This window comes from Rhincodon typus, chromosome 8 (genome assembly GCF_021869965.1).
Source record: "Rhincodon typus isolate 14 chromosome 8, sRhiTyp1.1, whole genome shotgun sequence".
In the NCBI taxonomy this organism is placed as follows: domain Eukaryota; kingdom Metazoa; phylum Chordata; class Chondrichthyes; order Orectolobiformes; family Rhincodontidae; genus Rhincodon; species Rhincodon typus.
Genome location: NC_063339.1, coordinates 46,299,718 through 46,314,051, shown reverse-complemented (window position 1 = coordinate 46,314,051; position 14,334 = coordinate 46,299,718). Strand labels below are relative to the sequence as shown.

The following is a 14,334-nucleotide window of genomic DNA, read 5'->3' as shown; positions in this document are numbered from 1 at the left end:
TCCTCTGATGCTGCTTGGCCTGCTGTGTTCATCCAGCTCTACACCTTGTTATCTCAGATTCTCCAGCATCTGCAATTGCTACTATCTCTGCATCCCAGGGACTGCCTGGTTTATTAATAACTTGTTATATCTATTGCTTAAGCTATAAAGCTGGTTATTAGTATCAATTATTCACAAAGTCTGGGGCTGGTTATTCAAAAAGTCTGGCTAGGAACGAACATGGCCAATTTTGAAGGTCATTTGACATTTTAATTTTTACTGTGTTGCAAATGCAGAAAAAGGGAGGCTCATTTGATTTGACTGTCTGTCTCCCAGTCATAACAAGCGGGTCAGAGGCTAAGAGTTCTGTGGCAAGTAACTTCTTTTTTATTTATTCATTTTGTGGGATGAGGGAATCTCTGGTTGGCCAGCATTTATTGCCCATCCCTAGTTGCCCTTGAGAAGGTGGTGGTGAGCTGCCTTCTTGAACCGCTGCAGTCCACCTGCTGTGGGTTGACCCACAATGCCATTAGGGAGGGAGTTCCAGAATTTTGAGTCAGCAACGATCTATTTCCAAGTCAGGATAGTGAGTGGCTTGGAGGGGAACTTAAAGGTGATAGTGTTCTCATATATCTGCTGCCCTTGTCCTTCTAGCTGGACATGGTCATGGGTTTGGAAGGTGCTGTCTGAGGATCTTTGGTGAATTTCTGCAGTGCACCTTGTAGATAGTACACACTGCTGCTACTGAGCGTCAGGTCGTTGAAGTGAGTGGATGCTTGTGGATGTAGTGCCAATCAAGCGGGCTGCTTTGTCCTGGATGGTGTCAAGCTTTTTCAGTGCTGTTGGGGCTGAACTCATCCAGGAAAGTGGGAAGTATTCCATCACACTCCTGACATGTGCCTTGTAGATGGTGGACAGGCTTTGAGGAGTCAGGAGGTGAGTACATGCCACAGTGCTCTAGCCTCTGACCTGCTCTTGTAGCCACTGTGTTTATGTGGTGAGTCCAGTTGAGTTTCTGGTCAACGATAACAGCCAGGATGTTGATGGTAACACCACTGACGGTCAAGGGATGGTGGTTAGACTGTCTCTCATTGGTGATAGTCATAGCCTGGCATTTGTGTGGCACGAATGTTGGTTGCCAGGATATTGTCCACATCTTGCCGCATTTGGACACGGACTGCTTCAGCGTCTGAGGAATCCTAAATGATGCTGAACGTTGCGCAGTCATCGGCGAACATCCCCACTTCTGACTTTATCATGGAGGGAAGGTCAGCATGATCTGGACAGGTTGGGCGAGTGGGCAAATCAATGGCAGATGCAGTACAATTTGGATAAATGGGAGGTTATTCACTTCAGAAGCAAAGCCAAGAAAGCAGATTACTACCTGAATGGCTGTAAATTGGGAGATGGGAGTGTGCAGCAGGACCTGCATGTCCTTGTGCATCAGTCGCTGAAGGTAAGCATGCAGATGCAGCAGGCAGTAAAGAAGACAAATGATATGTTGGCCTTCATTGCGAGAAGTTGAGTACAGGAACAGGGATGTGTTGTTGCAGTTGTACAGAGCCACGGTGAGACCATACCTGGAATATCGTGTGCAATTTTGGTCTCCTTTTCTGAGGAAGGATGTTCTTGCTCTCAAGGGAGTGCATCAAAGGTTTACCAGGCTGATTCCAGGAATAGCAGCTCTGACATATGAGGAGAGATTGATTAGGTTGGGCTTGTTTTCGCTAGAGTTCAGACAAATAAGGAGGGGGGGATCTCAGAGACTTATAAAATTCTAACAGGACCAGACAGGATAGATGCAGGGAGGATGTTCCCAATGGTGGGTCTGTCCAGAACCAGGGATCACAATACGAGGATTTGGGCAGACCATTTAGGATGGAGATGAGGAGGCATTTCTTCACCCAAAGAGTGATGAGTCTGTGGAATTCATTACAACAGAAAGTAGTTGATACCAAAATATTGAATGTATTCAAGAGGCAACTAGACATAGCACTTGGGGTGAATGGGTCAAAGGTTATGGGGAGAAAGCAGGATTAGGCTATTGAGTTGGACGAAGAGCCATGATTGTGAAGAATGGCAGAGCAGGCTTGAAGGGCCAAACGACCTCCTCCTGCTCCTATCTCCCATGTTTCTATGTTTCTATGAAGCAGCTGAAGATTTTGGGGCCTAGGACACTACCCTGAGGAACTCCTGCAGAAATGTCCTGGAGCTGAGGTGATTGACCTCCAACAACCACAACCATCTTCCTATGTGTCAGGTATGACTCTAACCACCGGAGAGAGTTTGATTCCAGTTTTGCTGGGCTCTTTGATGCTCACTTCCTGACGCCTATAGCCCATGCATGATCTACGAGGCACAAGTCAGGACTATGATAGAATACTCTCCCACTTGCCTGAATGGGTGCAACTCCAACAACACTCAAGAAGCTATACACCATCCAGGACAAAGACGCCCATTTGATTGGCGCTGAAACCCACAAATATTCACTCTCTCCACTACCAGCTGCAGCAATATGTACTATCTACAAGATGCCTTGCAGAAATTCTCCAAGGTTCCTTATTTAGCACTTTGCAAACCCATGAATTCTGCCATCTAGAAGGATGCAACATCTGTAATTTCCCCCTCCAAGACACTCACTGTTCTGATTTGGAAACATATCACAGTTTCTTCAGTGTCATTCAATCAATATCCTGGAACTCACTCCCTAATAGTGTTGAGAGTATCATTACATGACATGGAATAGAATAGAAATTCATTGTCACGTGTATGTTTACATGAAAAATACAGTGAAAAGTTTTATAAGTCGCTCTACCATGGCACCTACATTAATGACTGGAGTCATATATAATTACAAAAAAGAAGCAAAATTAAGACGTTGTTCATCACAGTTCAGTTAATGGATCCTGGGCTCAGGGAAAGCAATTAAGAAATGATTGAATACCCAAAGGCACAGCTGGGACAAGACCACCATGACAGTCCACTGGAATACTGGGCCGGAAGCCTCCAAAGAAGACCGCTGTATCGGGCCAAGGCCACCACTCCTGGACGAGAACGCCTGTCAGGCCACTGGAATACCTGGCCTCAGAAGACAAAGAAGACCTCCACACGGGGACAAGAGCTCCATGGTGGGACAAGACCACAACACCGGGAGACCGTGACATCAGGCTGAGCCCTCGGCCTCAGCCTAGCCTGCAGGTCCACCCAGGACCTGTTCCTCGCTCACTGAGAGACCCTGGGCTGGGGTGGAGCCACGTCCAGCTCATCCTGGTGTTGCTGCCAGACAATTAACACCTATATCCCATGAAGTGAATACAAAGTGCTGAGAGTTTTGTGAGCACAGCTTGGTTGGGTACGTTGTTAAAACTTGAATAAGAGTCACTGCACTCGAAACATTAACTCTGCTTTCTCTCCACGGATGCTGCCAGACCTGCAGAGTTTCTCCAGCCTTTGTTTTGGTTTCAAATTGTTTATTCATACATGGGACATGGGCATCAGTCACTGACCAGCATTTAGTTCCTGTCCTAGTTGCCATTGAGAAGGTGGTGGTGGTGAGCTGCCTTCTTGAACTGCTGCAGTGCATATGCTGTACATTAACCCACAACGCCTTCAGGATTTTGACCAAGTAACAGCAAAGCAATGGCGATATATTTCCAAGTCAGGATGGTAAGTGGATTGGAAGGAACTACTTATGTGGTAGTGTTCCCATGTATCTCTGCCCTTGTCCTTAGAGCAAAAGTGGTCTTGGATTTGGAAGGTGCTGTCTCAGGTCTTTTGGTGAACTTCTGAGGGCATCTTGTAGATAGAACACAGTTCTGCTGAGTGTCAGTGATGGAAGGATTGTATGCATGTCGATATGGTGCCAGTCAAGCATGCTGCTTTTTCCTGGATGGTGTCAAGCTTCCCAAGTGTTGTTGGAGCTGCACCCATCCAGGCAAGTGGGAAACATCTCATCACACTCATGACTTGTGCCTTATAGATGGTGGAAAGGCTTTGGGGAGTTAGGAGGGGAGTTACCCACCGCAGTATGCCTAGCCCCTGACCTGGTCTTGTAGTGACTGATTTATTTGGTAAGTCCAGTTGCATTTCTGATGTATGCTAACCCCATGATGCTGATAGTGGGGGAATTCAATGATGGTAATATGACAAAATTACAAGGTGTATTTTATCCTTTTTTTTCTCCAATGATGAAAAGAACCAGGATTTTTAGTTTTAGCTTTCAGTCATTACTGGGGTCTTGAAGCTGCATGTCAAAGCCCTTATCCGTCTCTCTGTTACAGCTAAAAGCTGGGGTTCTCTTCCTATTGCTCGGATTGCGTCGGAGATAACTTATTTATGAAATTTGCCTTTGCCAAGGATGTGTTTATGGGATGTTACTATTTTGGAACAATTAATTAGTAGTAGTTAATATCTACATTTTATTTGTTAAGCATTTTGAATAGAGTTACAGTTAAGCCAATTCTTTTATTTTTATATTGTCTGTATTTTAACTGTACTGTAAAATTAAAGTATGTTTTGCTTAAACTCAAGTAGTTTGACCAATTGAATTGCATCTGGAACACAATGCCTTACTTTAAAATAAGAAAAACTTAAGGTCGAGGCTACCTTCTGAATATAGTTTGAGAGGGTTTAATCTGGTCCATAATAGTGACACCATTAAATTTCAACAGGTGATGGTTGGATTATTTCTTATTACAATGGTCATTGCATAGCATTTGTGTGGCTTGGATGTTACTTGCCACTTTTCATCCCAACCTTGGATATTCCCCAGATCTTGTTGCATATGAACATAGGCTGTATCAGCATCTGAACAGTCACGAATAGTGCTGAATATTTTACAAATCTTCAGCATCTGCAGTTCTTTGTTTCATTTTAAACTTGGTACCTTTCCTGATAGCTGTTTGATACATTTGAGTCAACTCAAAATATTGTCTTCTTTAGTCTTGCCTATTCTAACACATTTTGACCAATTTTCTATAATCTACACTCCAGAAATTTGAGGTCATCAAAAACACTATTGCCCACGCCATTTTTTTTCTACCGACAGTTGCTCACCATCATCACCTCTGCTCACAGGCCTACACTGGTTCCCAGAAAAAGAACAGCTCAATTTTAAAATTCTCATTTTCAAGTTCCCGTCAATTTCCTTAATCAGCTCAACAACCTAATAATGCTCCTATGAAGTAACTTATCATGTTTCAATTTATTTCAGGTACTACATGACTACAAGCTGATGCTGTTTCCACACACTCAAAAACATCCCAGCACCAGCATAAGTCATGTTGCACACTTTCAAGACTGAAGGAGAAAAAAAAGTTACCACATTAAGATTTACTACATAGGACATCCATATAACAACCGAAAAAAATCATTAAGCCCAACCAAATTATGCTGGCACCCATGCTCCACTTGTCTTTCGTTCCAAATTCTATCAATATGACTCACATATGCTTGTCCGGCTTCTCTTAAATGCACGTTTGTTATTCACTTCGACTATTTCCAGTGGCAGCAAATTCAACATTCTCACTGCTCTGGATATTGCAGTCTCTTCTAATTTCCCTCTGGTATATCGTATGTTTCTACTTGAACCATAGTACTCAAGTCTTGCGGAGGGTATCTATTTAAAGCAATGAGTTATCACCCAAAAATTTGGGTAAACTGATTATTTGCAGATTCAATAACATATTCTGTCGCAAATATATTAATTCAACATTGCCACGATCCAAAGATCGTCTTTTAATACCTGTGTGCAAGTACTTTTTTTAAAACAAAAACAAAAACAATTTGCTAGGCAAACTCATCAGGTCCCCGGACAAGAAACGTTAACTCTATCCCTGCATCGACGCTGTCAGACCTGCTGAGTTTCTCCAGCAATTTCTGTTTTTGTTTCAGGTTTCCAGCGTCTAATGTTCTTTATTTTGCTTATTTGCAATACCAAAGCGTTGGTAAATATCAATGCCCAATAACTAGATTTATACAAAACAAACAGCATTTTAACCAAAGTAAAATGAACATTGGAGAAGATTGAACATTAACCTGATGTTCCTCCTGACACATTTCCATCGGATGTGTTTTTGTTGCCCCACGGTTTATTCACTGGCAGAGCGGGTGGAATGTAAACTGGCTCTTCAGCACCGGACGGGGAAGTAACTTCACGCAACTTTTGCACCGAAATTCTGACTCTGTTGGCAGTCCCATGTTGCCAGACACGGCCGCCTGCCGCTACATTCACCGGTACTTCCATTCTCCTCCCGCCAATTTCATTTGCTACCGGAGATGAAATTTATTTAGCGATTAATGACGGGTAGAGAGCTATATCACTCAGCTTGGGCCCCGGGCCCAATCCCGCCAGACATCTGCTGCTTCCCGCTTCGCAAACACCACTTGGCTGGAGTTTCAAAGTAGTAAAGTCGATGTGGGTCGACAGTCACCTGTATCTCGCAGCCCGTTTAAATTAAAGTTTAGACAAAAACGTAACCAGTGCGAACCACTCGGTAATAACCAGGAGCTTGCCCAAGTCAGGCGGCTTGCTTGCGTCTCTAGGGGCGACAACAGCATATGATCCGTCTTGTTAACAGACTAAGGTGGAATCGCTCCTCCCCGAATTGGGGTCTATTCGGTTTGGAGGAGAAAGGGGAGTTGCAGCAATGCTGTCCTAGTTTTGGGGAGGGGGACGAGGTTTAGATGCGAATGCTATCCGGGTTTTAGGAGAGGGACGTGTTACTGCGGCTCCTGTCCGGGTTCTTCATTGTAAGAGGGGCAGGCGGTGGATCTCTTTCCGGGATTTTTATTTGGTGGGGGGTGGGTTGCTGCTCCTTTCCGGTTTCGTTTAGTGGGGTTAAGGGGTTGTTGCTGCGGTCGGCTTTCTTCTGGGGGGGGTGGGATGTCTGGATTTGAATGGTCCTCGGGTTCTTGTTCGGGGGTGAGAGGTATTCCTACCTGGGCCTTGTCCAGGTTTTGATTTGGTTTGGCGGGGGGGAGTGCTCCTGTGTGGAGTGGGTGTTACTGCAGATCCTGCTAGGGACTTTCGGGGCAAGAGGGAGGACTGCTGGAACTCCTGTAAGGAGGTGTTTTGAGGTAGGAGGGTTTAATGGGTTCCTGTCAGGATTTTGTTTTGAGGGGTGGTGTTCCAGGGATTTGTGTACAGATTTCGTTTTACTTGTTAATCTAGGGAAGGGATAGTCCTGGGGTTTCTACCCGGCGCCGTTATTTCTGCTCGAGCTGAAACTTGGGTTTTAAGATTCATAAAAAAACGGCTAGAGCCTCATCCGGGTTTTGCCACCGTTAATCCATGGCCCCGCCCCTAAAGAGAGCAAAACTAGTCTGAGATTCCCAGCACGCGCTTTCCATCATTCGCCGATTATTTAGCCTTCCTTCCTTTTAAAAATAAATCTGGTCAATCTGAAGTCCATTCCTTAAAGTTCTCTCATTTGCGGCCAATGAACTGCACAGAGCTGAGTTATTTTATTCGATTGATGACACTAGTGAATGTGCGACTCGGAGTGTGGATTTACGGCGGGAAGACGGCTCCGGTAAGTCATGGCTGCAGGGGTGGTTCATTGAACGGAGAGGTCCCACGACTGAACTGACACTAACTTGACTGCGACAATCACTCAACCCGCTGCGGCAGGACAAGTGCCGATGTAGCTTCACTGACAGCAGACACCGTCCCAATGCTGTGGGGGAGGCGACGGACTATCGCCGGAGGAGCTGAGTACATGCTCCTACGCTCTTCCCCTCGATACAGGGAATTTGAGCACTGCTCATTGAGCCCCCTTTTCTAAAGATAGCCAGAAAATCAACGACAATAACTTTTCTTCCCATTTGTACACTATGATCACTGATGTCCCTCAGAATCTACCTTTGCCCCTGTTGTAAATCTCTCAACTACACGCTGCCCTTTGCCAACATCGTCCGAAAACACATTGTAGCTTTTCAAATTACACTCCCTCACCGTATCCGTGGATAACAAGGAATTGGTGTGTAACATCCAGCTGTGTCACCGCCACCTCTTTTTGGTTCCTCTACTGCTACTAAATTATCAGATTGCTTGTCCGAAATCCAATGCTGAATGATCAGAAATTGCCTCTATTTAAATATTGGGAACACCCAAACAATTGTCCTTGGGCCCTGCTACATATTCCATTCCCTAACAAATATTCACTGTTCTTTTCCATGGCAATTTAGGTTGAATCAACCTGTTCTCAACTTCGGTGGTGTAGTTGATCCCACAATGTGCTTTCAGTCTTGTATCTTATTACAAACACTTTACATTTCATTGTCACCCAAGTCTTTCCTATCTGTTTATCTGCTGCTGAAATCTTTGTCCACGTCTTTATTACCTCTAAACTTGACTATTCCAACATATTCCTGGAGCTTGGTCCAGTCCATGGGTCCACCATGTCCTTGCTGCACCGTTACCCTCCATAAACTTGTGGTTATCCAAAACTCTACTGCTAGTATCCTAAAACAAACACATAAGTTAATCTGTCACTGACTGGGCTCCTGTTAATTAAAGCCCCCAAACTATCCAAGATAGCTGTGCACTTCTAATTCTGGGTTCTTCAGAGTATGTGAGCTGAAGCTTGCGTTTCTGTGGCAAACTCTGAGCTGTGTCAATTTTTGTTTTTGGAGCTTTTGTCATTTCCAGGCCTAAAATGTTCTTTTGCCATATCTTAGACACTACTTGATTTCTGCCGCATTTTACCAAGCATTCACAGGACAACTCACCGCTGTGTCTATCCCAGAATTCCCCAGCATTTCTTGCACCTATGCCAGCTTCAAAACCTCATTGAATGCCGAGTCCAGCACTGTCAGTTGGAGCTGCCCCACCCTTTAAACCATCAACCCTGCATGTATTTTGCAATGTCTACTCGCTCAATCAGGACATCTCCTCATCCACATCAACAGTATTAAGTGTGCCCCTCATTTTAATCTCTCTGTCATTTCCATGGGGAAAACAGCCCAAAATAGGGCAGAGTCAAGATGTGTGGTGTGCTCCCTGTCATTTGGCTCCTCATTCCTTCTGACTGCTCTGAGCTAGGCCTAGAATGGTACTAGTGGCTGCCTTTAACTTACTGTGCTGTGAACTCCTGAGCAAAGGTTATCTCCGTTTGCTTGACAGAGGCCTGTTGACAGTTATTTTCCTGGCTTTGTGTCTGTGCAAAATGACATGGTAAGATAGCAATAGTATGAGCCTGGTGTCTCTGGCTGAGGGGGCAACAACAAGGCAGGGATGCAATACGTAGGCTCAAAATGAATGCTATGACAGTGAGCAAGCAGAGTGTAGAGATGCAGCCTGCTCCAGTCCATGAGTGCAGTGTCATTGCTGTACTATTACAATAATTTTGTGTGGATGTAGCTCGAGATGCAGCACTAAAGCGCAGAAGCATCCTGTAAATGATCAGATTGTGCCATGAGGGTTCTTGGAGACTGGCATATCAAATGGCAATGCCTACAGATGTAGGTATGTATGGCCACTGCTGATGCATTTGATTTGATTTATTTTTTGTCACATCTATCTAAGTACAGAGGGAGTTTTGTTTTGTGAGCAGTGTAGGCAGATCATAACATACAGGGCATATACATATGATAGGATATTTAGATAAGAGCAAGGCATACAAGGTTACGGCTGCACAGGAGGTGCACAAAAGCAAGATCAAAATTAGATTTGAAATTAGAGATGTCCGTTCAACACTCTTATTGCAGCAGGGAAGAAGCTGTTCTTGAACCTGTTTGTATGTATGTTTAAGCAGCTGTATCCTCTGATGGAAGAGAGTATTACTGGGGCGGGGGGGTTCTTTGACAGCCTTTCTATGGCAGTGAGAAGTGCAGATGGAGTCCATGGAAGGGAGGGTGCTAGCCTGGGCAGTGTACACAACTTTGTAGTCTCTTACAGTCCTGGGCAGAGTAGTTGCCATACCAATCTAGTATGCACCCAGAAAGAATGCTTTCTGTAGTGCATCGGTAAAAGTTGGTGAGGATCCTTGTGGAATTTCCTAAGCCTACTGGGGAAGAAGAGGCATTGTTGCACCTTCTTGACCATCGCATGTACCTGGGTGATCCAGGACAGATAGTTGGTTATCGTCACTCCTAGGAACTTGACACAGTCCACCCTCTACACCTCAGCTCCATTGCTGTAGATAAGGGTGTGTCTTCCTCCTTTCTTCCTGAAGTCAATGATCAGTTCTTTAGTTTTGCTGACAGTGAGAGAGAGATTATCATCATTGCACCATGACACCAAGCACTCATCTCCTTCCTGTATACTGACTCATCGTTGTAGGCCAGATATAAAACATCAGCAAACTCGTAGTTGCAGTTTGTATGAAATTTGTTCACAGCTGAGAGTATACAGGGAGTACAGTAGGGGACTGAGTATGCGTTCTTGCGGGGCGCTGGTGTTGAGAATTATGGCAAGGAGGTGCTATGGTCTGTCTTCACTGATTGCAGTCCATGGGTCAGAAAGCTGAGGATCCAGTTAAAGGCCAGAGCCAAAAACTAGGTCTGAGTTTTGAGATTAGTTTGGTTTGGATTATCGTGTTGAAAGCAGAGCTGTAGTTGGTAAGTGGGAGCCTGACATAGATATTCTTATTAGCCAGATGTTTCCGGGATGAGGGCAGGGCTAGGGAAAAGGCGTCCACTGTGGACCTGGTTCACCAGTTAGCAAATTTCAAGGGATCGAGGCAGGCTTGGAGGCTAGAGTTGATGGTGGGCCATGATGAACCTCTCGAAGTACTTCATGATTATGGAGGTCAGAGCCACTGGGTGGCAGTTGTTGAGGCACTGTGCACGAGTTTACTTTGGTACTGGGGTGATGGTCTTCTCAAAGCAGCTGGGGGGAACTTCGGATTATAGCAAAGAGAGGTTAAATACATCAGCGAATACTTCCGCAGAGTGATCAGAGTGCACAGCCAGGGACTCCCAGCTAGTCACTTTCCTCGGATTTACTCTCAAGAAGGCCGCTCTGATGTCTACAGCGGTGACTGTGGGACTAGATGCAACAAGCGCAATTAGGGCTGGTGACACTGCCACTGGCAATCTGCTTGAACCGAGCATAAAAAGCATTAAGCGCATCAGGGAGCGATGTGTTTTTGTCTGCTACTCTGTTCTGCTTCATTTTCTATCTAGTTATGTCATGGTTGTGCACTGTGATGTTGGTGCCTGTTTTCCAACATGAAGGTCATTCGGAACAAGTGGCAAGCTGAATTTACCAACTGCTTGTTCTGGTATCCTTGGCAAGTGTGATTTGATAGGAGTCTGAAGATTAAGGCAAGTTGAGCCATTAACAAGCATTAATCCCCACATTGCTTCTCACAATGCCATTTGCAAAAAGCTTAAAATGAATGAAATTATCTTGTCATGATCTCTGCCACATATCTCGGCATGTCATTCAGACCTATAAGATTCCATCCCCTAACTTCATATGCTCCATCATGGATGATGTCCTGAGCCCTAAGGCCTGGAATTTCATTCCTAAACCTCTACATTTCTTCCTCATTTAAAGTGTTCTTAAAACCTACCTGTTTAACCTTTGGTCATGGAACAGTACAGCACAGGAACAGGCCCTTTGGCGCACTGTCTATGCCAACCACAGTGCCATTCTAAACTAATCCCATCTGCCTGCTCATGGTCTGTATCCTTTTTTCCAACCTGTTCATGTCTGTCTAAATGCCTCTTAAACACTGCTATTGTATCTGCTTTTACCACTTCCCCACCAGCGTGTTCTAGGTACCTACCACCCTTTTGCATTTTAAAAAAAAAGTTTGGTGTCAAATTTTCCTTTAAGGTAATAAAGTGTCAAGGTACTTCATAAAGGCAGTATATAAATAGAAGTATTGTTGAATTTCTTCAAATTTATCAGTGATTACTTTATACTAGTACCCCTGGTTTTGATACCATCACCAAATAGAAATATTTTTGTCTACCTCATCAATACCTCTAATAATCAATAACTATTTAACTCTCAACCTCTGCCTTCTAGACAAAGGGGCCTTTTTTTGCCAGTAGGAGAAACTGCAATTCTGATATCACTTTTGTGAATCTTTTAGCAACTTCGCTGGTTCCTCCATATCCCGTTTTGAAATGGAGATCAGAACTGCAGTGTTTCAAGTGAGTTCTAATCAACGTTTTATACAAGTCAAATGTGACATTTCATTGCAATTCTAATGTGTGTCTATTGAATTTGCTTTATTGCCAGATACAATAAACTTTCCTAAGATCTAAAAGCATAGTTGTAATGGCACAAATATCAGAGACAGACCAGATAAAACAGGTAAATGTCTTTTAAGGTTACTTTAATATTGAAAGTTAGTAAACACGTTACTTAAGGTAACAGGATTTAATATGATGTTCATTTTTTCTTGCTTTCGCACAGTTTAAAGAATTTCTGGGCACATACAATAAACTGACTGAGCACTGCTTTATGGATTGTGTAAAGGACTTCACAACCAGGGATGTAAGAACAGAAGAGGTATTATCCCATACTATTTGTATTTTGTGTATTATTTTTAAATCAATACATTCATTATGCAATATGACATCTATTCAACCGCTATTGTGAAAGAATTGAAGAATCGTACCCTAGCTATAATTTTAAAATGATACATAAATGATCGCTAATATTCTCCACTTAAGACTCTGAAGCAAGGCCATTAATTTTTACACATTCATTTAGGATAATTCAGTTGAAATGTCATGTAATTTTGAGAGCCTTAATGCTTCAATAATCAGAATATGGTGTACAAAGAGGTTGTGGTATATCAAATATGGTGTAGTACTCAGTGCAAAAATTATGTTAGTCAGGATGAATACATATTCTAAACTTCTTAATACAGTGAAGTCCTGCCATTCTCAGGGGTGTTATGGTCTTTGAAAACCTTGCAAATGCGCAATAAATAGATAGGTTCCAATCATTCAAAAATTGGTGTGTAGAATGCAAGACCATATAACCAGTTGTTTTCAATAAATGTAAGTGTGCTTCTGGGGAAAGATAATTAAAATATAACATGTATTACACCTACCTTTTTTAGAGTTCTCTAGCAATGCACAAAATGCCCCAATGGGTAACAAAGCTGATAACATGTACAGCCCGTACTTTCTCATCTGTGAAATAAGCCATGGACATCTTCTATATCTTAGTTCTATACTCATTTGGATGCTCTCATTTTTGTTGACTAAGTTTTGTTTTGTAAAACTTTTGTGAAGTAAATACCATACACTGTTTTGTGGATAAGTGAACTTGTGCATGGCAGGACTTCACTGCATCATGGAGAACAAATTTTAAATAAACCTTTTTGATTTCCTCCCTCTGTTTTTATATTCCCATAGGTTAGAAATAGTGGTCTGAAATGGCACACTTTCGATTCTTTTCACCACTCTTCAAAATTTATTGCTCTTTCAAACTAACCCGAGATCCTTTTTCTTACTTGAAAGCTTCAAGCAGAAAGAGAATGCAAACTAGAAAGTCTAATGGACCAATATCAGAAAATCAAGAGGATATTAATAGTTTTATTTCTGTTGTTCGAGGAAACCTTTCTGGTATATTGGCCAGAATTTTCTTCCAACTTTTCAAATCATTTAATCTCATTGTGCAGTGTGATCTGTTATTAGAGGGCAGTTGTAAAATAACCAGAGCCTACTATGAATGTGAAATTTGACCTGGATCACAAGTCAAAGTGTATAACATTAGTTAATAATGTACTCAGTTGAAAATTGAAGTTTTAAAAAGGAAATGTTCAAACTTCTATAAAATAAGTTAAGTTTTATTATTTTGCTGATGGTTATAACAATTCCAACTGCTGCACAAATACAGAAAGTGTGCCATTTCAAATGTCCAGGTACTGTGATTTTTTTCTTGGTCAAACCTTACCTTTGTGACTCAAAGCTGAGTTTTAAACTAATAAATTCTTCTGTATTTCATCACAAGCAGTTGAAATTTCCACTCCAGCCATTTAATTTCCAAATGTTGAATACTGTGGTGAGGAAAAAGACCAAGCAAATGCCAAACACCCTATTTTGTGATCGACACAAGGAATAGGAAAAGCAGAAGTATGATCCTTTGGGACCATTCTGTATTCAATGCAAAATACAAAATTGCTTATCTGCTTTTTAGGGAATATTTACAAGGAGATTTAAAAAGATTATTAGGAGAAATTTCTCAATTCCTTTCTGGTTATCCACCCCTGCATTTAACATCTTTTCAATAGCATTTGTGAACAAATATCCCCATAGTGTATTAAATTTCTTCATCTGAAATATCCAGCTGGACATGTTGCTCAAGAATGTGGAGCACTGTTCTGCAAACAGCTGTCTACTGGTAAGATTTGTTTGCATGCACATACAGTCGATTGGGGGGGG

At 42.7% G+C, this 14,334-nt stretch overlaps 2 protein-coding genes across 8 annotated transcripts in view; one reads left to right on the top strand and one right to left on the bottom strand.

Annotated features, from left to right (window-relative positions):
• The window catches only part of LOC109935203 (protein TALPID3-like), a 286,726-nt gene extending 280,503 nt beyond the window's left edge, over positions 1–6,223 (bottom strand). For all 5 annotated transcript variants that reach the window (XM_048600285.1, XM_048600283.1, XM_048600284.1 and 2 more), the window contains exon 1: positions 6,016–6,223. In XM_048600285.1, coding sequence (XP_048456242.1) covers positions 6,016–6,223 — 208 coding nt within the window. The remainder of the gene's footprint in view (positions 1–6,015) is intronic.
• timm9 (translocase of inner mitochondrial membrane 9 homolog) overlaps positions 6,102–14,334 on the top strand; it is an 8,894-nt gene continuing 661 nt past the window's right edge. Inside the window, exons 1-4 of one of the 3 annotated variants that reach the window (XM_048600293.1) lie at positions 7,347–7,511; positions 12,027–12,087; positions 12,176–12,250; positions 12,353–12,448. In XM_048600293.1, the coding sequence (XP_048456250.1) occupies positions 12,215–12,250; positions 12,353–12,448 (132 nt within the window). In that variant the 5' untranslated portion in view covers positions 7,347–7,511; positions 12,027–12,087; positions 12,176–12,214. Of the gene's footprint in view, positions 6,214–7,346; positions 7,512–12,026; positions 12,088–12,175; positions 12,251–12,352; positions 12,449–14,334 lie in introns of those variants that run through there. The other 2 variants (XM_020533879.2, XM_020533878.2) reach the window with 2 other exon arrangements.